We start from the raw sequence: 27,039 nt of genomic DNA on the forward strand, positions 1-27,039 counted from the left end.
AATGCTGCCAGTCTCTGCTAAAACATAACAAGAGTCACCTTTGCTCCAGTTTCCAAGTTTCTCATCTCCATCTGAGACCACCTCAACCTGGATTTCATTGTCCATGTCATTATCAGCATTTTGGTCAAAGCCATTCAACAAGTCTCCAGGGCATTCCAAACTTTCCCACATTTTCCTGTCTTCTGAGCCCTCCAAACTGTTCCAACCTCTGCCTGTTACCCAGTTCCAAAGTCACTTGCGCATTTGCAGGTATCTTTTCAGCTATGCCCCATGCTACTGGTACCAATTTACTGTATTATTCTGCTTTCACACTGCTGATAAAGACATACCTGAGACTGGGCAATTTACAAAAGAAAGAGGTTTAACTGGACTTACAGTTACACATGGCTGGAGAGACCTCACAATCATGGAAGAAGGCAAGGAGGAGCAAGTCACATCTTATATAGATGGCAGCAGGCAAACAGGGAGCTGTGCAGAGAAACTCCCATTTTTAAAAACATCATATCTTGTTAGACCCATTCGCTATCACAAGAGCATCACAGAAAAGACCCGCCCCCATGATTCAGTCATCTCCAATTGGGTCCCTCCCACAACATGTGGGAATTATGAGAGCTACAAGCTGAGATTTGGATGGGGACACACAGCCAAACCATATCATTCACTATGTTCCAACTTCACTGCTTTTTTTGTTCCTGAAATCAGGGTTGGAGAAAAATAAACATTTGATGATGACGATATTTGCTTAGCACCATGTAGTTATAATCCATGTTCTTCATTTAATGTTCTTCATTTCATGTTCTTCATTTCTTACCAAAAAACCTTGTTTAGAGGGTGTGATTCCAATTTTTAAAATTCCAGAGAGTAGAAAATCACAGACCATGTGATTTTCAGATTTTGTGACTCTAACTCATGTCTTTGGACTACCAGTCTGAAGAGGCAGGACAACATTTACAGTTAATGATTGATATATAAAATGTGATGAGAGGAATGAGAGGAATGAAAGGTAATTTCAAATGTTAAAGGCTGGATTAACAAGAAAATGATAGTGTCATGAAACCGATAACTGCAAAGATGCAGAAAGAAGTATTAACAGGATATTTAGCCCAATTAGCCCTGTACCAGGATGATGGCTTCTGCTCATGGCTCTACAAGCAACACAGCTGTGTGAATTTGGATGAGTCATTTCAGTTCTCCAAGTTCAGATTTCTTCTCTGAAAGAGAGGGAGAAAAGTTTTCTGACCTCAGTTTAGGCAATGATTTCTGAGAAACAATTCTAAAGGGACAATCCATGAAAAAAATTATAATAGGACTTCATCACAATTAAGAATTTCTGCTTTTCAAAAGACACTTTTAATAGAATGAAAAGACAAGCCACAGACTGGGAGAAAATACTTACAAATCACATAATTGAGAAAGGACTTATAGCCAGAATACATAAGGACAGAAATTTCACCAAAGAAGATATGCAGATGGTCAATAAGCACATGAAAAGATGCTCAATATCATTACTCATTAGGGAAATGCAAAATAAAACCACAATGATATATCAGTACACATGTACTATACCAAGTTTTGGGAGGGATATGAAGAGATTAGAACTCTCATACACATGTTGTGATGATGTAAAAATGTTACAACTACTTAAAAACTATTTGAAATTTTCTTAAAATATTAAATATACATCTATCTTATCACCCAGCCATTACACTCCTAGGTTTTAACCAAGAGAAATTAATGTCTATGTCTGTTCAAAGGCTTGTACATGAATGTTCTTAACAGCATTATTTGTAATAGCAATAAGCTGAAAAATGTCTATTAACAGATAAATGCATAAACAAACAGTGGTACATTTACGTAATGGAATAGTACTTGGCAATAGAGAGGAATGGGTACAGATAAATATACTAACATGGATGAATCTCAAAATAATTATGCTAAGTGAAAGAAGCCAGATTAAAAAATACAGATAATTTAATATTTTTTAAAAAATCTATGAATTGCAAACTAATTTATAGTGGCAGAAAAAAGATCAGTGGTTGCCTAGAGATGAGGAAGGGGAAATGAGAAGGGGTAAGGGGAAGGATGACAAAGGGATATGACTGAGCTTTAGAAGCAATGGATATATTCCTTATCTTGAATGTGGTAATTATTTTGTGTGTACATACATATTCAAAACTTATAAAATTGCACACTTCAAATATATGCAGTTTATTGCATCTCAATGATATCTCAATAAAGCTCTTTAAAAAAAAATAAAAAGAGAAAAGAAAGTAACAGTAACCAAGACAGTATTATATTGGCATAAGTGGAACAGAACTGAGAGTCAGAAAATACATTTACATTTGTATGGTCAATTGATTTTCAACAAAATGTCAAAAAATAATTGAGGAAAATATCATCTTCTCAATAAATGGTATTGTAATAACTGAATATCCATATAGGAAATAATTACCCCATGACACTCTACTAAAAATTAATTCAAATTAGATTATTAACTTCATATGATATCAAAACCCATAAAAGTGATTTTTTTGAAAAAAAACGGGAAAATACTTGTGACTTAGGCTTAGAAAGTATTCTTTACATGGGACACATGCGACATAAAAAGTATGAACCAATAAAGATAAAAATTGATAGACTAAAATTTATTAAAATTTTAAACTTTTGCTTATCAAAAGATATCATTGAGAAAATGAAAAGGAAAACCTCATAAGAAAACATTTGTAGAACATGTATCTGACAGATGACATGCACCCAAAATATATGAAGACCTTTGACACATCAATGATAGGAAAAGAAACTACCCGATAAAAAAAAAAAAAAAAAAAAAAAAAACAGAGGATTTCCAGTATTAGCCAATACGAGAAGAGCCCTGTTTCTCCCAGGTACTTCTTACATCGAAAAAACCCAAACCTAACACAACAAACGAACTTAGGGAGATTCCAAAAGGTGGAAAGAAGACAATCTCTTCCTAGGGGCCTTTGAACTTGAGGAAGGACAATAATGAATTTCCTGGGCTTTCTTTTTGTTATCAGTGGGGCTATGGAGAAACCTAGAACCTGGAACCAGGTACAGATGGGTAAGAACCGAGGTGTGGCAAGGAATGGGCAGCTCCAAAAAAAGTCCTGCTCCTCTTACACAAAGTACTAGGGAAAAGGTAGACTAATATAGGAGAAAATATTTTTGACAATATCTGTCCTTCTCTAACCAAACACTATTAAAAACACTGCCTCCCCTGCATATTGCTGGCCTAATAGTTTCAGCAGACATGAGCAAGATTTAATATTTTACATAAACACCCAGAGAATCAGACAGGAACACTCTGATTCCCAAGTCAGGTGGTGTTGCTGAGGCCAAGTGAGGAGCTTGTCTCTGATTTCCTGCCCAGCAGAAACTGGAAGTGCTCTAATTTACCCCCCTGGGTGGTGTCAGCTGGGTACAGCAGGGAGTTGAGCCTCCACTCCCAACCAGGAAGTATGCAGCAAGGCTAGTCTCCAATTAATTAGCAATAATATTCCATGTCTTCAATTATTTTCCCTCCCCCTCCCCCCAGCTTACTTTGTCATACTCTCCTGTGTGATGGAGGAAATAATCTTAGTTAAAATTCAACTCTCCACATATTCCATTATTGTACTAACACAGCAACAAGTCTGAGAAAAATGCAAAATTATACTATGATCACATTACGTTCATGACCACCAAACTGGTTCCTTATCATTGCCTAGCAAGTATATAATACCCAATTTCTCTCCTTCTCCTTCAGATTATTATTTCTAAACATTTTCTTTCTTCTCAAACCTTCAATATTCCCTTTCCATAGCCAGTTCTACCTGTTGTCTGTACTTCTCCTTTTACTTAGAAGAAATACAGGGAAATAAGGGAAGGAATGAGGGAGGAAGCGGGGGAGGGAGGGAGGAAGGAAGGAAGGAAGGAAGGAAGGAAGGAAGGAAGGAAGAGAGGGAGGGAGTGAGGGAGGAAAGGATGGAGGGAAAGAATGAAGGAAAGGAAAAAGAAAAGGAGGGGAGAGGGGAGGGGAGGGGGGAGAGGGGAGGGAGGGGAGGGGGAGGGGAGGGGAGGGACGGGAGGGGGAGGGGAAGGGATGGGAGGGGGAGGGGAGGGAGGGGAGGGGGGAGGGAGGGGACAGGAGGGAGAGGGGAAGGGATGGGAGGGGGAGGAGAGGGGAGGGGGGAGGGGAGAAGAGGGTAAGGGAGGGGGAGGGTAGGGGAGGGGGGAGGGTAGGGGGGAGGGGAGGGGAGAGGAAGGGAGGGGAGAGGAGAGGAGGGGAGGGGAGAGCAGGGGAGGGGAGGGGAGGGGAGAGCAGGGGAGGGGAGGGGAGAGGAGGGGAGGGGAGGGGAGGGGAGGGGAGAGTGGGGAGGGGAGGGGAGAGTGGGGAGGGGAGGGGAGGGGAGGAGAGGGGAGGGGAGGAGAGGGGAGGAGAGGAGAGGAGGGGAGGGGAGGAGAGGGGAGGGGAGGAGAGGGGAGGAGAGGAGAGGAGGGGAGGGGAGGGGAGGGGAGGAGAGGGGAGGACAGGAGAGGAGGGGAGGGGAGGGGAGGGACGGGGAGAGGAGAGGAGGGGAGGGGAGGGGAGAGCAGGGGAGGGGAGGGGAGGGGAGGGGAGAGTGGGGAGGGGAGGGGAGAGTGGGGAGGGGAGGGGAGAGTGGGGAGGGGAGGGGAGGGGAGGAGAGGGGAGGGGAGGAGAGGGGAGGGGAGGAGAGGGGAGGGGAGGAGAGGGGAGGAGAGGAGAGGAGGGGAGGGGAGGAGAGGAGAGGAGGGGAGGGGAGGGGAGGAGAGGGGAGGAGAGGAGAGGAGGGGAGGGGAGGGGAGGGGAGGGGAGGGAAGGGGAGAGGAGAGAGGAATCAGAAGATGTGCAGCCTGGGCAACACAGTGAGACCTCATCTCTACTAAAAATAATAAAAAAAAAAAATTACCAGGTATGGTAGTGCATGCTTGTGGTCCCAGCTACTTGAGAGAAGCTGAGGCAGTAGGATTGTTTCAGCCTGGGAGGTCAAAGCTGCAGTGAGCCATGATTGCACCACTGCTTTCCAGCCTGGGTGACACAGTAAGACACTGTAGCAAAAAAAAAAAAAAAAAAAAAAAAAAAATAGAAAAAGGAAAAAGAAAAAGAAGATGTAGTGGACATGCCCCAGGATGACCCCCAGTGGACCACACTCTTGTTTAGACCCATCCCCCGGAGTGTGGGCACAACCTGTAACCCAATTCTAACCAACAGAATATTGGAAAGATTATGGGATATTACTCCCCTAATTATGTTATATAGCAAAGGTGAAATGATTTTGCAGAGATAACTGAAGTTTCTCATCAGTTGATTTGAGTTGATCAGAGCCCGGATTATACTGGGTGGGTCTCATCTAATCACATAAGCCCTTTAAATTTTAATGATAGTGTAAGTGTACTAAGACTTATCTAAAATTCTAATGATAGTGTAAGTGTACTAAGGCTTATCTAAAATTCTAATGATAGTGTAAGTGTACTAAGGCTTGCACAACTGAAACACTTAAAAAAACTAATATGTATATGTTATATATGTAAATGAGTAAATTTTATTGTATTTAATTTTACCTCAATTTTTTAAGTAAAAGTTAAGATCTCTTCTTTGCAATGAGATTCTAATGGCAAGATTTATAACCAGTGAAAGGTTGAGAGGTAGGGATGATTTTCCCAGAACTTGCAAACCAGACTACTGGGGTAGGTACCTCTCTGTGATACTAATCATTGGGAAGAAAAATGGAAAGTTTTATTCAAATGTCAGTCATTTCTTCAGTTACATGCTATTCTAAGTATAACCCAGATATTCCTGAGTATTTGTGTTTTCCTATACTTTGAAAACTGGAATATACAAGAAGAAGTAACTTTTTAATCTTTCCAGTTTCATCAGGGGTATTTGAATGATTAAGTGTTGTCTATAGGTTGTTTAGCATCACAATGCTACAGAGACTGTATGGCCTGCAAAGCCCGAAATATTTATTATCTATCCAGCCCTTTATAGAAAAATTTTGCCAACCTCTGATTTAGATGAAAGAAAGCACCTTCTTTCTATATCGATTCTAAACAAGGATAAAACAAAGATAATGAAACTGGTAAGTCAGGGCTGATGTTTATATCCTTGTTAAGAAATCCGATAAAAAATATTTGCAAAATAGGGTTCAGTTAACATGCCATCATTTGGTAGTTTACATTTGATTAGAAGCATTAAAATTAGCAATAGTTATCGAAAGCAATTCAATGGTATTTTTATTTTTGTCTGTCTGTATACCCCAGGTTTTATTGGCTCATGAACCTAAATGCAACTATTGTGTTTCTGGGAATATCTTACATCCAGCACTCACAGGCCTGGGCCCTTGTTTTACTTATTCCTTTTATGTCTACGCTTATGGCTCTGATAACTCTTCATATGATATACTACAACCTAATTTATCAGTCAGAAAAATGTAAGTACATTATACGTTACATTAATTTCTGGGTTTATATTGTTTTCTTGACAGATCTCCTTTCTCTTTGATTCTTTATAACTTCTCTTTCAACTCAGAATTTGAAAATTGTGTCAGTTATTACCTTTGATAAAGCAATGGTCTGCAAGAATATTTTTAAGTAAAAATTAAGACTGCTTCTTTGCAATGGGATTCTAATGGCAAGATTTAGACCCAATGAAAAGTTGAGAGGTAGAGATTCCTCTTCTCCCCATCTTCCTTTTTTTCCGTGGTTGGAAAAGTTTTAATAATGGAATATCTTAAGCATAAACAAAAGTAGATAAAGATTATACATGAACCTCACCTAGGTAGCTCTGAGCTTAGCAATTATCAACTCATCTTCACTCACTTTTTCTTCTTCTCACCCGGGTAATTTTCAAGCAAAAACGAAATATTATAGCATTTCTTATTCTTGTATGTTGTTATATTTATTTATATGTAATATATTCTGTAGGTGTATGTATACATAAAAGTTAAATTCCATTTGAAAAACATAACCACAATGTCATTATCAATCTCTCTCTCTGTCACGCACACCCACATATGTGTTTGTAGAGGAAGAAAATTTCTTAACACCATCAAATATCTAGTCACTGTTAAAATCCCCCTGATTGTTTCCTTTTTGAAATTTTTTTGTTTGTTTTATAGTTTGTTCAAATCAAATCCAAAAAAGGTTTAAACATTCCAAATGCCAGATATGTCCATAAACTACATATATATATATATATATAATAAATTAAATAGAGATAGAGATGCATGGGGAATATATATATATATTCCCCATGCATCTCTATCTCTATTTAATTTATTATTATTATTAGTTTTTTTTTTTTTTTTTTGAGAAGGAGTCTTGCTCTGTCGCCCAGTCTGGAGTGCAGTGGAGCGATCTCAGCTCACTGCAAGCTCTGCCTCCCAGGTTCACATCATTCTCCTGCCTCAGCCTCCCGAGTAGCTGTGACTACAGGCACCCGCCACCACGCCCAGCTAATTTTTTGTATTTTTAGTAGAGACGGGGTTTCACCATGTTAGCCAGGATGGTCTCGATCTCCTGACCTCGTGATCCACCTGCCTCAGCCTCGAAAAGTGCTGGGGTTACAGGTGTGAGCCACCATGCCCGGCCCCTAATTTATTATTTTTTAAAAAGAAATCTTAACATTTCTTAGAGCATTTCCCATAGTCAGGATTTTGTGAATTGCATCCGCATAGTGCTTTCCCTCTGTATTTCCTGTAAATTTTCTAATAGACCTAGATACTTGCAGATTCAGATTTTATTTTGGTCAAATTTCTTTATAGGTGGCATTATGTACTTTAATTAAGAGGCATAATGTCTGTTTTTGCAGAGTTAGCATTCACTGATGATTTTTGCCCAAATCCAATATTTTATTGAGGATTGCAAGGTGATTATATTCTATATTTCTTCCTCTTTTACTAGCTGAAATAGTTTCATAAAAACAAATATCTCCCCATCAGCTAGTTACACTGAGGTATAGTTTATGTAATAAAAAGAAGATAAGCATTTAATTATTTCCTTCTATCTATAGATTTTCAAATTATTGAGTTGAATTGCAATATTCTGCTAAGGTAATTATTAGAATTTCTTTTAAAAAATTATAATTATGAATTTATGCTCTTAAGCATTTTTTATGTGTTTCAATCTACTACAGCTAGTGATTCTCAAATTTGTTTCCATATTTGGACAGTGAAGTTCCCTTCATGTTGGTACCTTAGTCATTCAGATACGCCTCTTGCTGTTTTTCATTGCTTCCTTTGTTTTGTGGATTATCCTTCAATTATTTAAATAAATGCAAATATTAAAATATGTGTGTGTGCATGTAGGCATATATATTGTCTGCCCTTTTGATGTAAGAAGTAACATATAATTCACACTTTTCTCACTTGCTTTCTTTTTTTTACTTAGTATACTTTAGGGATCATTTTATAATTGTATATTCATCGTGTAACAAACTATCATTTATTTTACCAGTCCCATATGGATAGACATTTGGGTTGTTTTTTTACATTTGCCATGTTACGTAGATTCTAACAAATAGCTTAGTGCATGTTTCTCTTTGCTTTTCTTTTTTGCCAGTGTATCTTTAGGATAGATTCCTAGAAGTAATATTGCCAAATCAAAAGTAAGTCCATATATACTTTTTCTATATGTTGCCAAATTCCTTTCTATAGTGGTTGTGGCACTATTTTGTATTTCTACCAAAAATGTACAAGAATGCCTTTTTCCCCACAGCGTCTCAAACAAAGTATATTGTCAAACTTTGGGATTTTTGCCAATTTGAGGGTGGAAATGGTATCTTGCTGTGGTTTAAATTTGCATTTTTCTTATTTTGAGAAGAGGTGAGCGTCTTTTCATTGCCTTAGAGCATTTTGAATTTCTTTTTCAGTGAATTACCTGTTCCTGTTTCTAATTCAACTTTTCTATAGGGTTGTGGTATTTATTGCGGTAAAAAAAACACATAATATAAAATTTACCATCTTTATCATTTTTTTCTGAGTGTATAAGATGAACATGTAATTTTCAGCTCAGGCATTTAGCTATCAGGACTATTTATTGTAGCTTTTAACTGATAATAATAATTGTACATATTTACAAGGTACATAGTGATGTTTCAATACATATAATGTATAGTAATCACATCAGGGTAATTGGCAGATCCATCATCACAAACATCATTTCTTTGTGTTGGAAAAATTCAATATCCTTCTTCTAGCTATCTAAAACTACTTAATATTTTATTGTTAACTATAGTCATCCTACAGTGGTATAGAACACTAATACGTATTCCTCCTACCTAGCTATAATTTTGTGTCACTTAATAAACCTCTCCCTTTCCCCTATGCTTCCCAGCCTCTAATATCCTCTGTTCTACGTTTTACTTCTTTGAGATCAGCTTTTTTTTGGCTTCCACATGTAAATGAGAACATGCAATGTTTAACTTTCTCTTGGCTTATTTCACTTAACATAATGTCTTCCAGTTTCATTCATTTATCCAAAGCAAGGAAAATCAATATATTAGAGACATTTGCACCCTCATATTTATTGCAGCACTACTCACAATAGCTGAGATATGGAATCAGTCTAGGTATCCAACAACAAATGAATGGATAAAGAAAATGTGGTTATCTATACATAATGGAATACTATTCAGCCATAAAAAGGAATGAAATCCTGTCATTTGCAGCAACACGAGTAGAACTGGAAGACATTGTGTTAAGTGAAATAAACCATCTTAATCATTTTAAGTGTACAGTTCAGTAGTGTGAAGTATATTCATATTGTTATGCAATGGATTTCTGGAACTTTTTCATCTTGCCGCAACACTAATTCCTACTCTCCACTCCTCCTAGCCCTTGGTAAATGCCTCTCTACTTTCTGTTTCTATATTTTGACTGCTTTAGATACTTCATATGAGTGGAATCATACAGTATTTGTCCTTTTATGACACTTAGCCTAATATACTCAAGGTTTATCCATGTTGTAGCATCCTGTCACATGCTACAACATGGATATACCTTGAGAATATTAGGATATTAATGCCACATAACATTCCATTGTATGTATATACCACATTTTCTCTATTCACTTGTCTAACAGTGGACATGTGGGATGCGTCTAGCTCTTGGAAAATATAAATAATGCTGAGATGAATGTGAGTATGTAAATATTTCCTCAGAATCTCACTTTGAATTCTTGTGGATATATACTCAGAAGTGGATTGCTGAATCATGTAGTAGTAATTCTACTTTAAAGTTTTTGAGAACTCTTTTTACTGCTTTCCGTAATGGCTGCACCATTTTACATTTCCAGCAACAGTGCACAAGGGTTACCCACAATTACTCCACATCCTCGTCAACACAGTATTTCTCTGATCTTTTAATATTGCCCACCTTGAATGATGGCTATGAAGTGATATCTTCTTCTTATTATTATTTCAAAGACAGGGTCTCCCCTGTTGCCTAGGCTGATCTCAAACTCCTGAGCTCAAAGGATTTTCCCACCTCATCCTCCCAAAGTGCTGGGATTAGAGGTGTGAGCCACGACACCCAGCCTCATTATGGTTTTGATTTGCATTTCCCTAATAATTAGTGATGTTGAGCATCTTTTCATGTGTGTATTGGCCATCTGTAAATCTTCTTTGAAGAAATGTCTATTCAAGTCCTTTGGTCATTTTTTAAACAGGTTATTTGAGGTTGGGGGGACTGTTATTAAGTTGTAGAAATTCATTATATATTCCGGATATTAGCCCCATATCAGACATATGTTTTGCAATTATTTTCCCCCATTCCATATGTTGCCTTTTCTCTCTGTGGATTGTTTTCTTTGAAATGCAGAATTTTTCATGTTTGATGTCATCCCATTTGTCTATTTTTAATTTTTTTGTTGCCTGTGTTTTATTGTCATGTCCAAGAAATCATTGCTAAATCAAGTCTACTGAAGCTGTTGCCCTACAGTTTCTTCCTGTAGGAGTTTAATAGTTTTAGGTCTTACTTTTAGGTCTTTAATTTATTTTGAGTTAATTTTTGTATATGGTCTAAAGCAAGGATCCAACTTCATTCTTCTGCATGTGGATATCCGATTTTTCCCGCCCTATTTGTTGAAGAGACTGTCCTTTCCCCCTTATATAGTCTTGGCACCCCTGATAAAAATTATTCGCCATCATATGCAAGGGTGTATTTCTGGGTTCTCTACTCTGTTTCATTGGTCTATATATCTATCTTCATATCAGAACCTTGTACTCTTAATTACTGTTACTTTGTAGTATGTTTTAAAATCAAGAAGTGTGGGACATCCAACTTCAATTTTCTTTTTCAAGTTTGTTTTCACTATCAATATTCCACATGAATTTCAGGAATTTTTTTTTATTTCTGCAAAAATGCCGTTGAGATTTTGACAGGGATTGCACTGAATCTATAGATCACTTTGGCTAGTATGGACATTTTAACAATATTAAGTCTTCCAATTCAGAAGCACAGGATATCTTTCCATTTATTTGTATATTCTTCATTTTTTTTTTTAGTAAAGTTTTACAGTTTCCACCATACAAGTCTTTCACCTTCTTGGTTAAGTTTATTTCTAAGTATTTATCTTTTCAATGCTATAGTATATGGGAATGTTTCCTTAATTTACTTTCAGATCAGTCATCGTTAATTATAGAAATGCAACTGATTGTTGAGTGCTGATCTTGTATTCTGAAACTGCTGAATTCCTTTATTAATTCCAATGACTTTTGTGTCGAATTCTTAGTGTTTGGTACATATAAGGTCATGCCGTCTGTGAACAGAGGCGCTTTTCCTTCTTCTATTCTGATTTGTATGCTTTTTAGTTCTTTTTCTCTTGTTATTTCTCTGTCTGAAACTTCCAGCACTATGTTCAATTATAGTAGCAAGAGTGGGCATCTTTGCCTTGCTCCTAATCTTAGAGGAAAAGCATTCAGTCTTTCCCATTGAGTATGGTGTCAGCTGTGGGATATTCATATATGACTTTTATTACGTTAAGGTAGTTTCCTGCTATTATTAGTTTGTCTAATGTTTTTATCATGAAAGGGTGTTGAATTTTGTCAAATGTTTTTCCTGCATCCATTGAGATGATCATGTGGTTTTTGTCTTTCATTTTGTTAGTGTGATGTATTACATTGATTGATTTTTGTATGTTGAACTATTTTTGAATTCCAGGTATAAATTCCACTTGTCTGTGGTCTATGATCCGTTTAATGTGCTATTGAACTTGGTTTGTTTCTATTTTATATCAATATTCATCAGAACTATTGGTCTGTACTTTTCTTGTTATGTCTTTGTCTGGTTTTGTTATCAAATTAATGCTGACCTCAGAATAGTTGGGAATGTTTTCTCTTTTTAGAGTCTTTGGAAGAGTTCAAGAAAAACAGGTGTTAATTCTTCTTTAAATGTTTAGTAGAATTCTCCAGTGGATCCATCTGGTCTTGGGCTTTTCATTGTTAGGGGTTTTTGATTACTGTTTAAGTCTTTTCACTAGTTTTAGGTCTTTTCAGATTTTTTGTCATGATTCAGTCTTAGTAGGTTGTATGTTTATAGAAAGCTATCCATTTCTTCTAGGTTATATAATTTGTTGGTGTATAATTGTTCCTCTATAATCCTTTTTATTTCTGTGACATCATTTGTAATGTCACCTTTCACTTCTGATTTTAATTATTTGAAGCTTTCTTCTATTTTTCTTAGTCTAGATAAGGGTTTGTTAATTTTTTTAATATTTCCAAAAATCAACATGCTTTCATTGAGTTTTTTCTATTGTTTTCCATTCTCTATTGTTTATCTCTGCTCTGATCTTTATTATTTCCTTCTTTCTTCTGACTTTGTGTTGTTTGTTCTTCTTTCTCTAGTTCCTTGAGGTGTAAGGTTAAGTTATTGATTTGAGATCATTCTTCTTTATTAATGTAAACATTTGCCATTATAAACTTTGCTCTTAGTATTTACCACTCCTGCTGCATCTCATAAGTTTTGGTATAGTGTGTTTTTGTTTTAATCTGTGTCCAGATATTTTCTAAATTCCCTTGTGTTTGCTTCTTTGTCCAATTTGTTAAGAGTAGGTTGTTTTGCTTTTCATTTCATGTCAATTTTTAGAGCATTATATTTTGGGAGTATTAACACTTTGTCCATGACAAAAGTTGCAAATATTATTCCTTATTTATCACACATATTTTTAACTTGCTTCCTGTGTTATTTTCTATGCACAGGTTTTTCCATGTGTTTGTTTTCTCTTTCATTGGGGCTTATGTTTGTAATAAAACTCATCACTATTCTCCCTTATTGCTTCTAAATTTTGAGTCATGGTCAAAAGTTTTCTCACTTTCAGGTTATAAAAGAATTAATCCACATTTTCTTTTAGTATTCATTTTATTGCCTCTTTTCTTTACCTCTCTGACCCTTTCATAAATTATATTAGAATATCTTTTAGGAATAAACCCAACTGTATCTTTTATCCATATTATTACCAACCTATCCTAACCTTACTTATTAAAAAGTCTATGTTTTTCAAACTGATTTTAGATGCCATCTTCCTTGTGTACTTTCGCTTGCACTTCTGGAGTTTCTATTCTGTTCCATTGTTAAGTCTCTCTATTCATCTTGTTTAACTCAGACCTTAATTCGTAACATATTTTTCTTTTCCTGCTATTTCTCTATACAGCTACTACCAATAGTAATGCAATGAGTTACATTTTTAAAAATGAAGCACATTCACCAATGTTATTTTATTTTTATCATATACCTACAAGGTAGATGGGAAGGACACCTTTTGCAGACTAGACTCTGGATGCTTTGCCTGTGCTCCTGTAGCACTCTGAACACATCTTTATCATTTTATTTACCACATATGTTGAAATTATCTATTTATAAACACAATTAGAAGTTCCTGTGTCTTATAAATACTTGAATATGGTAAGTATTCAATCAGTGTTTGTTATTGTTAAACTGAGCACAGAAACTGAGACATAATATAATTAAATGACTTGCTCAAGATGTCACAGAAAAGAGTTGAAGTGGAACCAGAACCCAAGCCTATTTTTCTTAGGCTGGGGCTCATGCTATTACACCATACACTGAGGCAGTGAAGCATTGAAAATACTATACACAGAAGTCTCTGCCCTGTTTCTGAGAGCTCTGTGGCCTGTGGACCACACTTAGCAGTACATGTCCTCCTAGTAGTCTATAGAATGGGGTCAATATGCAAAAAGTCCCCAATAGCAAAAAAAGAAGAAAATGTAAAGTATATGATTTTTCCTAAAAACCACTTTGGCACTTTCTCAAGTGTCTAATTATCAAATAATTTAGGGTTTTGTGAATACACACACACATATGCACACATATGTATACATATATTCATATATACTATTTTTTGATTCAAATTTTCTAAATAACTGTTCAGCATCCATTCATTTGCTTCTTAATTTACTATTTGAAAATATATTCATCTGAATCAAGAAATGCAATTCTCTTTCAACTAATACAGATCTATGTAATCAACTCTGTTTACTGCCAGCCTATTGTAGTCCATATATTACATATTTTAACATGTGATAAGGTAATCTGTTTTTGGATGTTAACAAGATAAAACTTTATTAGCTACAGGAACAATTAGCATAGAAAATGTTCTTGAGTGGCTGACTTTACACAAGTCTCTATAAAATGAATATTTGAGGGTTGTGCTTTGTTTTGCTTGTTTTGTTTACTACTTCTAAGCTCACCCAACTATGATGAAGTAAAACTCTGTCTTTCCTTTAGTGAAGTATATAATCCTTATTTTGGCTTCTTTCTCTCTGATGACTAAATTGGAAATTCCTCAAAGCTGTAATTCAAAGCCATAGGTGATCTTAAAGAAATGATTTTTGATATGCTACCTTTTATTTTAAGGTAACTTTTCAAATGTGGACCATGCATTCCATTATGTTTAGCTGTCAAGCATGGCATTCATTTGCATTTCTTCCCACTGCTATAATTTTGAAAACTGGCAGGTGACCAAAGAAGAAAAAATGTGCATCTACCATCTAGAGTGCAATGTAGGCTTTTTAAAAAAATTATAATTAAGTAGCATAGATATTCATGATTAGACCAAGGTCAGAAGAGTAGAACATTACAGCCAAGGACTTAAATGTACAAAGAATAGGAAAACTGCTTTCTAAAAGTTTTTTTAAAAAAATGGTAATAACTACAATCTTTAAGTTTTGCAATAAAACACTTAAAATAGCTCATCTGTTTTATTTTAAAATGTGCATGCCTGGTGTGTTTGCCATGCACATTTAAACCAGAGCTTGAAGTCTCAGTTGAATTTTTCATTTCAGTATTTTCGTCAACTTCCAATTTCTGCTCCTGGTACAGAAAACCAATTTGAGAACTGTAATGATAATGGACTTTTTTTAGAGGCTGAGCCTACATGACACCCAAAATTATTTGCATAGAAGGCGTGAGTTTTCTATTAAGTCTAGTGGATTAATCCAAGGAAGTGGTATGATGTTTAGATGTAAATGTTTTCAACAGGTATCCATCCTAACATTTAGTGGTAACTACAGTTTCATGGGACAAGGGCCACTCCCTTTGGGTAGACCGATTATTGTATAGTTCCTTTTCTTGGACTCTCTTGCTGACTTACTGGGTCTCTCTCAGTCCAGTTGATCTACTTAGGTTTATTACTTCACCACTTTCTTTCCCTCTTACAACTCATCTAGCACATTGTCTACCTCTTCTCAGTCTCCTTAACCAACCTTTCTCCTGTGATAATTTCCTAACTGATGTGCAGCCCTAGGATTCATTACAGGGACCCTGAATCTTCTCTTCCTGCCCTCTTTCCTTATCTCTAGACTCATGGCTTTTAATGCCATCTAATACACCACACAGTCAGTATTATATTGACCTCTCTCCTGACCTTGAAAAGCATATATTCTACTTCTTACTTGACATGTTGACTTGGTTATCATCTAATAATTCCTCAAACTTAATTTGACCAAAACACAACTCCTGATTCAGCTAACTACAGACTGGCTTCTTGTTTTCTCCCTCTCAATAAAGTCACCAACACCCAGTTGTTTAAGGGGGAAAAAAGTAGACATCTTCAAATTTTCTCACTTCTTTACCCCTTTCCCACATCAGAAAATTTTACTGATTGTTCAAAAACCATCCCATTCTCTTCATATCTCTTCATGGCTACTACTGTGCTAGTCTGGGTCACCACTATCTCTTGCTTGTTCCCCAGGTCCCTAAAATTCATTATCCATGCAGCTACCGGGGTTCCAGGGTAACTATTTTAAAATATACATCATAAGATCTCTCTAGTATACTTAAAACTTCTTAATGGTTTTCTATAATATTGTAGATAAACGTCAAGTTCCTTACTTTGACCTATATGATCTGACCCCCCTGACAACCTCCTAGACCTCATCTCCCCGCAATATTCCCTCTAACTGAGCTCCTACCTTATTGGCCTTTATGCTTTCTGAACCCCTCCTGGCTAATTTCTACTTCATGATAAGCCTGGCATATGTTTCCTAGGTCTCTTTGTCTATTTCTAGTCATTTAATCCTCAGTTCATATGTCAACACCTTAGGAGGTCTCCTCTACCCCACAATGGGTCTCTATCATAACAGCCCACTGTGTTTTCATCATAGAACTTGCCTAATATTTTCCTGCTTTTAGGGTCTCCCCCACCACAAAGAAGAATCAGGAGTTTGTAGGTACTGTTCACTGCTATATTCTCAGGGCCCAAAACAGTTTCCTGACTCCTAGTAGATTCTCAGTAAGTATGTGGAATAAATCAATGATTGTAATGACATTTCTTTGGCATCAATTATATGCCCTTGCTGTGTTAGCTAGAGTTTTAGACCTCATTCCTATGTTATCATGTCTTGTTTCTTGACCATTTTGTTTTGGTTGCTTCATATCACTATATCTGATACAATTTTATTTGTTTAAACAAGTTTATTTTTCAAAGTACATATTCAACTGAAGCCAGTGCTACACAAAGCATGGTTCATGGAGCAGTGCTGGTCTCTGAACTGTTTGTTGCCAGTATACAACAAAATAAATACAGACACTAAGAGAAAACATATAGAAATATTTATGGACAGTGACATCTTATGTCTGTTGAATCTAATAATAAAAATATCAGGGCTTATATTTTGTATGTCTTTATTTTATGTTTAGATATTTCATTTTGATTGGATTTCACAAATGAATTGACATGATAATTGAGAAATTTTTTTAAAAAACTCATTTTTAACACAGGTTGAGAAGCACTAATCTGAACTACCACTACCTCTCATTAGAAATAAAATGATGGCAATATTTAATGTTTAATAAGATTGCAGGTATCAATTTGTCATGTATTAGAAGCGGATTCAAGTTTATCTTGCAACAAATAGTGATTGTTTATACAAAAAAAGGGTTAGTGAGTTTAAAATATATTATATGTAATACAAATTCCTGAATTTTAAAAATTGGGAGGAAACTGGGGAAAATATCTTTGGAAATAATCTTTCATCCTGCAAGTACTTATCATTTAATAATAAAACCTATCTGGAAGCATAAAGTAATTTGGATCAGTGTTCATAATAACCCTACTATCTACACAGCACCACTTTGCAAGAGTTTAGCAGAGAACAGGTTGATGAGTAATAGAGACAAGATTGTAAGGAAATGTCAGGAAGTTAAGCCACCCAGCCCAGGCTTGTTCAAATTCAGTCTCCAGACTGTTCATCAACACATTCTCAGTTCTCATCTTACTTAAACCTTAAGTAAACTAATTGAAATAGCTAGAAATGTCTCATAATAGAGCAGTTCATTCTCTAATAATAAAGAGCAGTCCCTATTACTTCTTTCCTAAGAGAAACAAATCTTGGCCTCTCACAGGGGCTTCTGTCTTCCTGGCCTTACCAGTACCTGGGCCTTCACCTACTTCAGGCAATAGTGACTAGGAAGAGGCAAAAGTGACCACAGGTATAAGCCATCTCCCGTTAGCAAGTATCCCAACATACTCCCAGATGACCTAAACACACTTCACAAAGGCCACCAAAGAGCCACAGCTGTAATCATTCTTGATCACTACCAATTTGGGCTGGATTTGATTCAGTGACTTAGAGGTGAAAGGCTCCATATTCAATTACCAGGCCCCCAGCTTCCTCAATTAATCAAAGGCTGACATAATGGGTCTATTACAACTCTTGAAGAAAAGACCAGATCAAATCAATATAACCACTTTATAGCTATAAAAATAGATTAATACATATTTTTTATTTAAATATAAAAACCAAGACTCTATGGCATATAAATGAATTTCATTAGAATGCATTTTATCTAGAATTTTATTATAGGAAACTTGAACATAATCAAAATGACTTTCAAACTATACTTTGAGTTTCTATAGCAGCCTTCTTTGGAGAAACACAAACATTTTCACATTTATTATGCCATTTACCTGGCAACAGTAGTTTGGTGTCTACATAATTTCTGGGGGGATTTATCTGGTCAAAGGGAGTGCTATGAAAAATTGTAACTATCATGATAGCACAGCTGAACTGCTACCTAAATGGGGGTCTCTTATCTGTCATTGTATCAGGCAATCCTAATGGAGTCAAAGAAAAGGTAGGAACTGAAAGATCATAAAAGAAGCAACAATGAGGTTGCAAATCACTAGCAGTAAGTGACTGCTGCCATCTGAAGCAATGAAAGCACTTCTGATCGTAGAGCAACAGCCATGTAAACCTAGAAGAAACTACTGGAAAAGTCAAAAGCCAACTAATCTAATCTGAACTCTTAATGACACTATCACCATGCATAAAATCATTTAGAGAGTTCATAGTTTAACCTTATTTCTAAATCCAGGGATAAAGTCAAAGCAGAGATTACATTTCCCTTCATCTCCATGTCATAATAAGAAGCCACCCTCTACCTGCCAAGTAAAATGAGGATTATTTATATAATAATTTATACGAAAAAATAGTACTAGTTCTTTGTGTTAAGGATGTTAAAGAAAGTTCAGTTTATTGTATTCATTAATGCATTAAAATTAGAGACTTCTGAGAGATTCTGAAGTCCTTAACTTTGGTGTATTATTTTGTCACCTTTCTTTCCCTTTTAATATGTTTTCATTGATCTTACCTTTTACACTTTTGACATCAACTGCTAGGTGCCACCCTGGGCTGGTCATCAGGATGCCAGAATCACCATCAGAAGGGTAGTCCTTTGAATCCAACCCCTTGGGTGCTAAAAACTTTCTCACTTCACTGCCCTGCATCCTTGAATCGTTATCTTTCTGATCAGCATCTTGAAAAACTGAAGAACCATTCCTATACTAATACATAATATCTCCAATTACTTGCAGGTTGTTCTCTCCTGACAAGCGTTGGGGTGTTGGTTAGTGCACTGAAAACATGCCACCTGCAATACTGCCATCTTGGCAGAGACATGACAAGCCAGTTAGACCATGCCAAAGAAAAAAATGGTGGCTGCTACAGTGAGCTCCATGTAGAAGACACAACATTTTTCCTCACCCTTCTCCCTCTCTTCATTTTTCAGCTCCTATACAGAATGTGCATTATGCAGGTAAGGACAGGCGATGAGCACCACCCCAACAACAGGAAAGTGATTGCATGTCAACAGTACAAATCAAGGCGAATTTTCTCCCCAACGAGCGCTTTCCATATACATCGGCAGGCAGTTATCCCACAGAAGCTTCTCATCATTACAGGCTCTGATTTCCAGAGCTAAGCGGGGTCAGGCAAACGCATACCTGAGGAGACCCTGGGATGTGTTTCTTTTGTGGAGCTATAAATGTCTGTCAGTAGGTGCAGACAGTACTTCAGAGTGCGTAGTCGTAAGGCGTAAGAGCAGTGCACGAACATATCAGATCTGTAGGCAATTACCAAACTTCCCTCTAGCCAAAGGTTTTGCCTTCCTTCCTCATTAAACCTTTAGAAAGTGGTACTAACAAGTAGCTTAATTGACTGATTTGAGTACCACCTCCACTGTACTCTTAAATATAAGTACTAATGAGCAAGTGATTCTCTCCCCACCCACTCTATTAGTTCCTTGGGGAATTCGTTCCTGTGCTGTAAGAAAATCAAGGGAAGATACTAAGCCCAAAGTATCTTTTATAGATATATGTGATTTTAAATTTTTTTAATGTGGTTAGAGTTAAAGACTAACTTACTTACTGAGAAAAATAAATGATTACAAAAGTCTTTGAAAAAATCTGGGACTGTTCATTGCTAACCCCCAGCTTGGAATTTAGAAGACTCATGAATGAGTTACATTTAGAAATCACAGAATAATAGAGCTGCAACAAAATTTAGAGATTAACTTCATAAACTACTTTATTTGTTAAACAGGAACCTTAGGCTCAGAAAAATTAAGTGACTTTCTTTTGGTAGAGGTGAGGCGCCGTAGGTCACAGTTAATAGTAGTGAAAGGGAAAGTGGAATCTGTCCTCTGTCTCTCAGTACAGTGCCTGCCCCTCTAAACCGGGGGTTAGCCATCTACTATCTGAAGGCCAAATCCAGTCCACTATTTTTGTACATCCTGTAAGCTAAGAAGATTTTTATATGTTTGAAAAAAATTTAAAAAAGAATAGTATTTTCTGGCACATGAAAATTATATAAAATTTAGCCTAGCGTGGTGGCTCACACCTGTAATCCCAGCACTTTGGGAGGCCGAGGCAGGCAGATTACCTGAGGTCGAGCATTCGAAACCAGCTTTACCAAAATGGAGAAACCCCATCTCTACTAAAAATACAAAATTAGTCAGGTGTGGTGGCGCATGCCTGTAATCCCAGCTGCTTGAGAGGCTGAGGCAGGAGAATCGCTTGAACCCGGAAGGCGGAGGTTGTGGTGAGCAGAAATCATGCCATTGCACTCCAGCCTGGGCAACAAGAACGAAACTCCATCTCAAAAAAAAAAAAAAAAAAAGAAAAAAAAAAGAAAAAAAAAGAAAAAGAAAAAGAAAAGAAAAATATATAAAATTTAAATTTTAGTATCCATAAATGAAGTTTTATCAGAACATAGCCATGCTCTTTGTTTTGTCATATCTATGTCTGCTTATGCACAAAAATAGCAGAGTTGAGTAATTGCCATGGAACCCACATGTGGACATATTTACTATCTGGCCCTTTACAGAAAAGTTTCTTGACCTCTAGACTAAATAATGCATGAAAGCTAGTCTGATTCAGGAGATTCAAACTCCCTCTTGACTCTACAATAGCAGTAGGCACAAAAACAGAATACAGCAGAAATATTACTCATATATGTAAGCATTAATATAATAAAACATCTTAGATTGGAGGAACTGATAAACAGTACAAAATTACTACATGGCCCATAGCTAACCTCAAAAGCCTATGTGCAAGTAACACAGAATACCAGTTCCTTACCTTCATAATGCAATGACACCTGACATTTCTTTCCACTTAGTTCGACCCTTCTTTGCACACTGTCATATATTTTTTTAATTTAACATAAATTACAATAAATTTTGATAAACTAATTTTTTAGCATATCACCAAATCTAGATGCGCAATTTATTGCAAAGCACAGAAACTAATAGTTATTGATCACCTATTATGTGCCATAGCTTCTAAAAGATGGCTTCACAGTATGTAATTTAATCCCCACAGCAGGGCTACATGGCTATTACTTTCCTAAACCTGAGGCTCAGAAACTAAGTTGCAACTTGTTCCCAGTCACCTTGCTAATGTGTGGCAGAGCAACATCCCAACTCAAGAGCTATGCTTTATTATCCTCAGTATCACTCTTGCATTGGGTTAAAAATCCCTGATACAAACTACATAGATTCCAAAATTATATGCAGTAATGTTATGCTAGAAACTTCAAAGAAAATGCTTAGATCATACTTCGCCAGGGAGGCAGAGGAATTTCAAATAGGATAGGCTGGGATTAGATTTTTGCCCCCAGATGAAATAATCACCAGTACAAAGGCAATCAAAGTACCAAGAATAAAACATCATAGAATTTCATACATATTTTAAATTTAGTAGCCATTATTGACCTTCAGTTGCAAGACATACATCTAAAATATATTGATATTACGGCTGATGAGGTTGCCATTTGATATTACTGGCCAGTCAAAGGTGAGAATGAATCTCTATTGACAGCAATTATTTCTGAATACTCACAGGCTTGGATGAAATAAAAGTATTTAAAATTTTGCAGGGCGATGATTTCAGAACTTGAGGCAGAGGCAGAAATGATTTCAAGCTTTCAAGACACTGCAGCCTTTTCTAAGATTAGGCAATATATTAATATTGCTTCACTAAAGATTAATAGTACATTTGCCACATTATTAAGTTAACAGATTTCTGTGTCTGTGATTCACGCCGATAATAACTTTATTCCTATTAACAATAATTCTCATTTGAAATCAGTAACAGAAACTTTCAAGTTGTGCTGGGAGCCTTTCAGTCTTAGAGTTGTTCTGCTGCCAGCACTTTTTGTTAAAACACATCATTCATTTTCCTCCGATGGGGGATCCATGCTCAATAATTTTATTGAAGTAGGGCAGAACTAACTAATGTTCCTTTAACTCTTGCCATCTGTACTCAGCCAAAACAATCCTTGTTTAGTATGCTAAGGGTCAAATTAAAGATTGGAAGATAAATGATCACCAGGACACGTTTTCTATAGAAAGAATCTCAGTGAAAACGTGGTCTTGTCCTGCGTTTGGGCAGTTAACATGGCAATAGGCTCATTTTATAATTGGTGGACTTGGTAACAGCTGTACTGACACCATAACACTGATTCCCCATATATACCCTCTTGAATTGTACAGTTGAGTCTAGAGAACGGGTTAGCAAAGGTTTCAAATGAAAAGTTATCATCTGGATATTTGAGCGAGGCTGCTCTCCCAGGATGGTGGTGAAGCAGGGATCCTAATGCAGCTCTTGTACCATAAGAGTTTGGAGGATCCACTCCTCAAGAAGACTTGGTTGACTTTCTCTCCATCACACTCAATAGCCTTGTGTACCACTGGGAATTAAAGAAATACTATGCGCTACTAAAGATCATGATGGGCCGGGCGCGGTGGCTCACGCCTGTAATCCCAGCACTTTGAGAGGCCGAGGCAGGCAGATCACGAGGTCAGGAGATCGAGAACATCCTGACTAACACAATAAAACCCCATCTCTACTAAAAATATAAAAAAATTAGCCGGGTATGGTGGCGGGCGCCTGTAGTCCCAGCTACTCGGGTGGCTGAGGCAGGAGAATGGCTGAACCCGGGAGGCGGAGCTTGCAGTGAGCCGAGATCGCGCCACTGCACTCCAGCCTGGGAGACAGAGCGAGACTCCGTCTAAAAAAAAAAAAAAAAAGAAAACAAAAAAAAGATCATGATGAAGCTGTAACAAAGCTCATGTACTAGAAAAGTGAAGGGACACCTCTTTCATGTGACATCATCCCTTGGTTCTGATATCACACCTGGTTGCCAAGAGGATTGGAATACACTGAGAGTCTCCAAATTAGAGTTTTAGTTAGCATTGGGATTATTTTTAAAATGAAGAAATTCTAACAATACATTGAGGATTTGGGGTGGAGCACAGGGTTTAAAAAAAAAAAAAATTTTGTATCTTTCACTTTATCATGCAAACCTTTTTCATGTCTTTCCTTTATGGAATTCTAGTATCACATAATTAGTTTAAAGGGAGGGCACAGACACAAGAAGGTTTTTTTTTTTCTTCCCCATGTTACTTAGTTCACACTGGAAACAAAGCCTCTCTAAATAGCCCTCTCAAAGACAGCCTACAGCAATGAACATGTGTCCACATTGGGCCCCTCTTCTTAGGAAAAAGTCATTTCTATATTGCCACCAAAGTAGATGCTTTTTAAAGAATCTATTCTAGCCTCATTTTTTTCATCAGGATAAAACAGACATCTTTAGTATTTTTTACTGGTTTTGTATTAGTGTTCATGAAGAAAAGTCATTTTGCTTATCTGTGGAATTTAAGTTATTTGGGTTTTTATGTGTCATCTTAAGCACAAAATTGGGGCCATCATTACATTTCATAGAAAAATTAAGAGAGACTAAATGATGATAGAGTCCTTCATGAGGAATGAGTACTATTGTCAATAGACTAGACAGAGCTCCTACCACCACAGATGAAGACCCTTTATCAGCTCATAACTGGGACCTTGAAAAACTAGGGAACATCCAGCTCATCCATCACAGAGTACGTGCAAGAGGGAAGGCCTCTGGTGGACGATGCTTTGTTCAAAGTTAAACCACTGTCTTAATGTATGGATGTTTCCCTCTTGAATACAGATTCCTTCAGGATATTATCTGCAAACTATGAATTCCAACCTGAATTTGGGTGGATTTCTTCTGCCAATTGCAGTAATGAATGCCATCAGCAGCCTACCATTACTAATTCTGGCTCCTTTTCTGGAGTATTTCAGCACCTGCCTGTTTCCCTCTAAGAGAGTTGGATCATTTCTGTCAACATGCATCAGTAAGTACAATTGAACCATTTCGTGTGAATCGTTTGAAACTTTTTAAAACAACATTCTGCTAAGATCCAAACTAGCTATATGCTCATGAGTAGTGTCAGATTTTGACAAATTGGAAAACAGGTGAATTTGTGACTGATAACATTCATCTTCCAAAATCTCTAGCCAGACATGTGTCCCATCTTCTTCCCATCCTTTTATGTTTATGTCTCCTCAGAAGACACACCTGATATAAAGAGACAGTGAAATTTCCAGCACTACCAAATGACCTATCCTTAAAGCCAGGCAAGTCCTTACCCCTTAAGTCTATGTCAAATATGTTCTTAAAAATAAACACAGTTAATTCATTCCAAAAGATCATTTTAACTTCTGAATCAGTAACAAAATTGATTAAGGATTAGTATTGTAAGTTGCAGCTTCAATACAGTACTTTATCAAATAGTAAGTGGTATAGAAATAATGCTTTTTACTCATTTTTTAAAGTGAAACAATTTAGGATATCATTCTCAGAACATAATCAATAGGACATAAAATAAAAGTTACCTGATTGAAATGGGAGAGAAGGATGGAAGTCCATTCTGATCATACTCTCCTCTGCCTGTCTTCCTTCAATACCATCAGGGAACAAGAGAACAGTGCAGGTGCAGTAAAACAAGTTTCAATCTAAGAATCAGAGAACTCTGCCATTGAACTCCTCCTGGTGACTTTGAAAAAGCCACTGAAACTTTCTTGTTTTAGTTTGCTTATTTTTTTCATTGAGGGACATACCCGAGATAAATTTTGGATCATTTTGTTCTGTAAAACTTTTGAAATCACTCAGGATGACATCAGTGCCCAGAACGTAGTCCAGACACATAGCAAAAGCTCTGTAAATGTTAGCTATTATTATGAGTCATTATGTGCAGGGGACACATTTACTTGTTTGGTGAGCATAAACAGAAAGCAAAGGAAGTTTGAAATTCTTAAGTAATATCATGCAATGGTAACCTAATGTCTTATCCTCTACCTGAGAAACAATTTTATTGAAATAGTCAAGGTCAGGCATATAGAAGATTCTCTTCTCTCGGTTAACCTGTTCTTAATTTTTTTTTTTTTTTTGAGACGGAGTCTCGCTCTGTCGCCCAGGCTGGAGTGCAGTGGCGCAATCTCGGCTCACTGCAACCTCCGCCTCCTGGGTTCACGCCATTCTCCTGCCTCAGCTTCCCGAGTGCCTGGGACTACAAGCACCTGCCAGCACACCCGGCTAATTTTTTTTTGCATTTTTAGTAGAGACGGGATTTCACTGTGTTAGCCAGGATGGTCTCGATCTCCTGACCTCATGATCCGCCTGCCTCGGCCTCTCAAAGTGCTGGGATTACGGGCGTGAGCCACCGCGCCCCGCCCACCTGTTCTTATTCTTAAGAGAGTTAGGAGACTATGGCGGAGTCTTCTAGTCACAGATACTTTTTGTTGCTTCTCTGCTTAGAGAAGTTACATTTCATTGTGTGTGTTTCCTGTTCTTTATCTACCAGATCACTCAAGATCACATCATGGAGTGGGTTTATTTCTGGTTAGAACTAAAAGTGACTAAACTCACCTTAGTTTATTTTATCATCTTCAATTATAGAGGAGGACTTTAGTACATAACCTTTTGTGATGTATTTCTTAAGCCAGTAACCCCATCTTTATTTATTGCAATAGGCTTTAGCAAACTATAAATCTTTAGGTTTTGACAATCCTTAAGTCTTAAAAAGTGCTTATCTGTCTGCCAATGTAGAAATCTAAAAGCAGCACATATTTGGTGAATGTCTAGGATTAGCAGTACACTAAAGATAAAAAAGGAAAAGTAAGACATGGTTTGTATATACCTTCAGCAAGTCCATGATTGAAACATAATGCATGCAGGACAAAATAGGAGTAAAATCATACTGTGAAATGCCAAAAATCTCAGCAGTTTTGTACAGTATCATGAAACATCCCAATCTGAGCTTCCAAATCATGCTTAATTATCACAAATTTTAAAATTTTGGGTACCCTAGAAAAATATTCTACACAACAAGGCTAAAATAAATTCTTCCTGAGAAAAAGAAATCTTAAATTCACTTTAAAGTTAAGCAACTTTCTTTTGGACAATTCTCCACTCCCGCATATTTGAAATCATATCTATTCCTAAAGAAGAGTATTTTTTTTCTGGATTTAGAAAAGTTGGACAGAGTTATTTAGTATATTGTTTGATGTTGTTAATGAATTAAATATTCCCCTTCAAGATTGGTAACAAGACCTATTGCACAGGAAAAAGGAAAAACTAGACTCACTTCAAAAGAAACTAAGCTACGTTCCACTGGGTACAGAATACTGATTTCAGTTGTTTCTGAACCCCACTCCATTCATTCACTGATTTGCATACTTGTATGTTTATTTGCATAATGTTTTGCTATGGGAATATAAAAGTGTGATGATATGGGTCTTTTAGACTAGATATTTGCTTAAGTTTTCCATATTCTGGTTATGATTATGAAAGATTAGCAAGTTTTATCAGGACATAAAAGTACCAACCTGGGGTACTTTTTGATACTAATTTACATA

At 36.7% G+C, this 27,039-nt stretch overlaps 1 protein-coding gene across 1 annotated transcript in view; it reads left to right on the top strand.

Moving 5' to 3' along the window:
• SLC15A5 (solute carrier family 15 member 5) overlaps positions 1-27,039 on the top strand; it is an 89,984-nt gene that overhangs the window by 14,460 nt on the left and 48,485 nt on the right. The window contains exons 3-5 of the mRNA XM_055280509.2: positions 6,280-6,449; positions 19,348-19,568; positions 24,290-24,476. Of these exons, the coding sequence (XP_055136484.2) occupies positions 6,280-6,449; positions 19,348-19,568; positions 24,290-24,476 (578 nt within the window). The remainder of the gene's footprint in view (positions 1-6,279; positions 6,450-19,347; positions 19,569-24,289; positions 24,477-27,039) is intronic.

This window comes from Symphalangus syndactylus, chromosome 5, assembly GCF_028878055.3.
Source record: "Symphalangus syndactylus isolate Jambi chromosome 5, NHGRI_mSymSyn1-v2.1_pri, whole genome shotgun sequence".
Lineage (NCBI taxonomy): Eukaryota > Metazoa > Chordata > Mammalia > Primates > Hylobatidae > Symphalangus > Symphalangus syndactylus.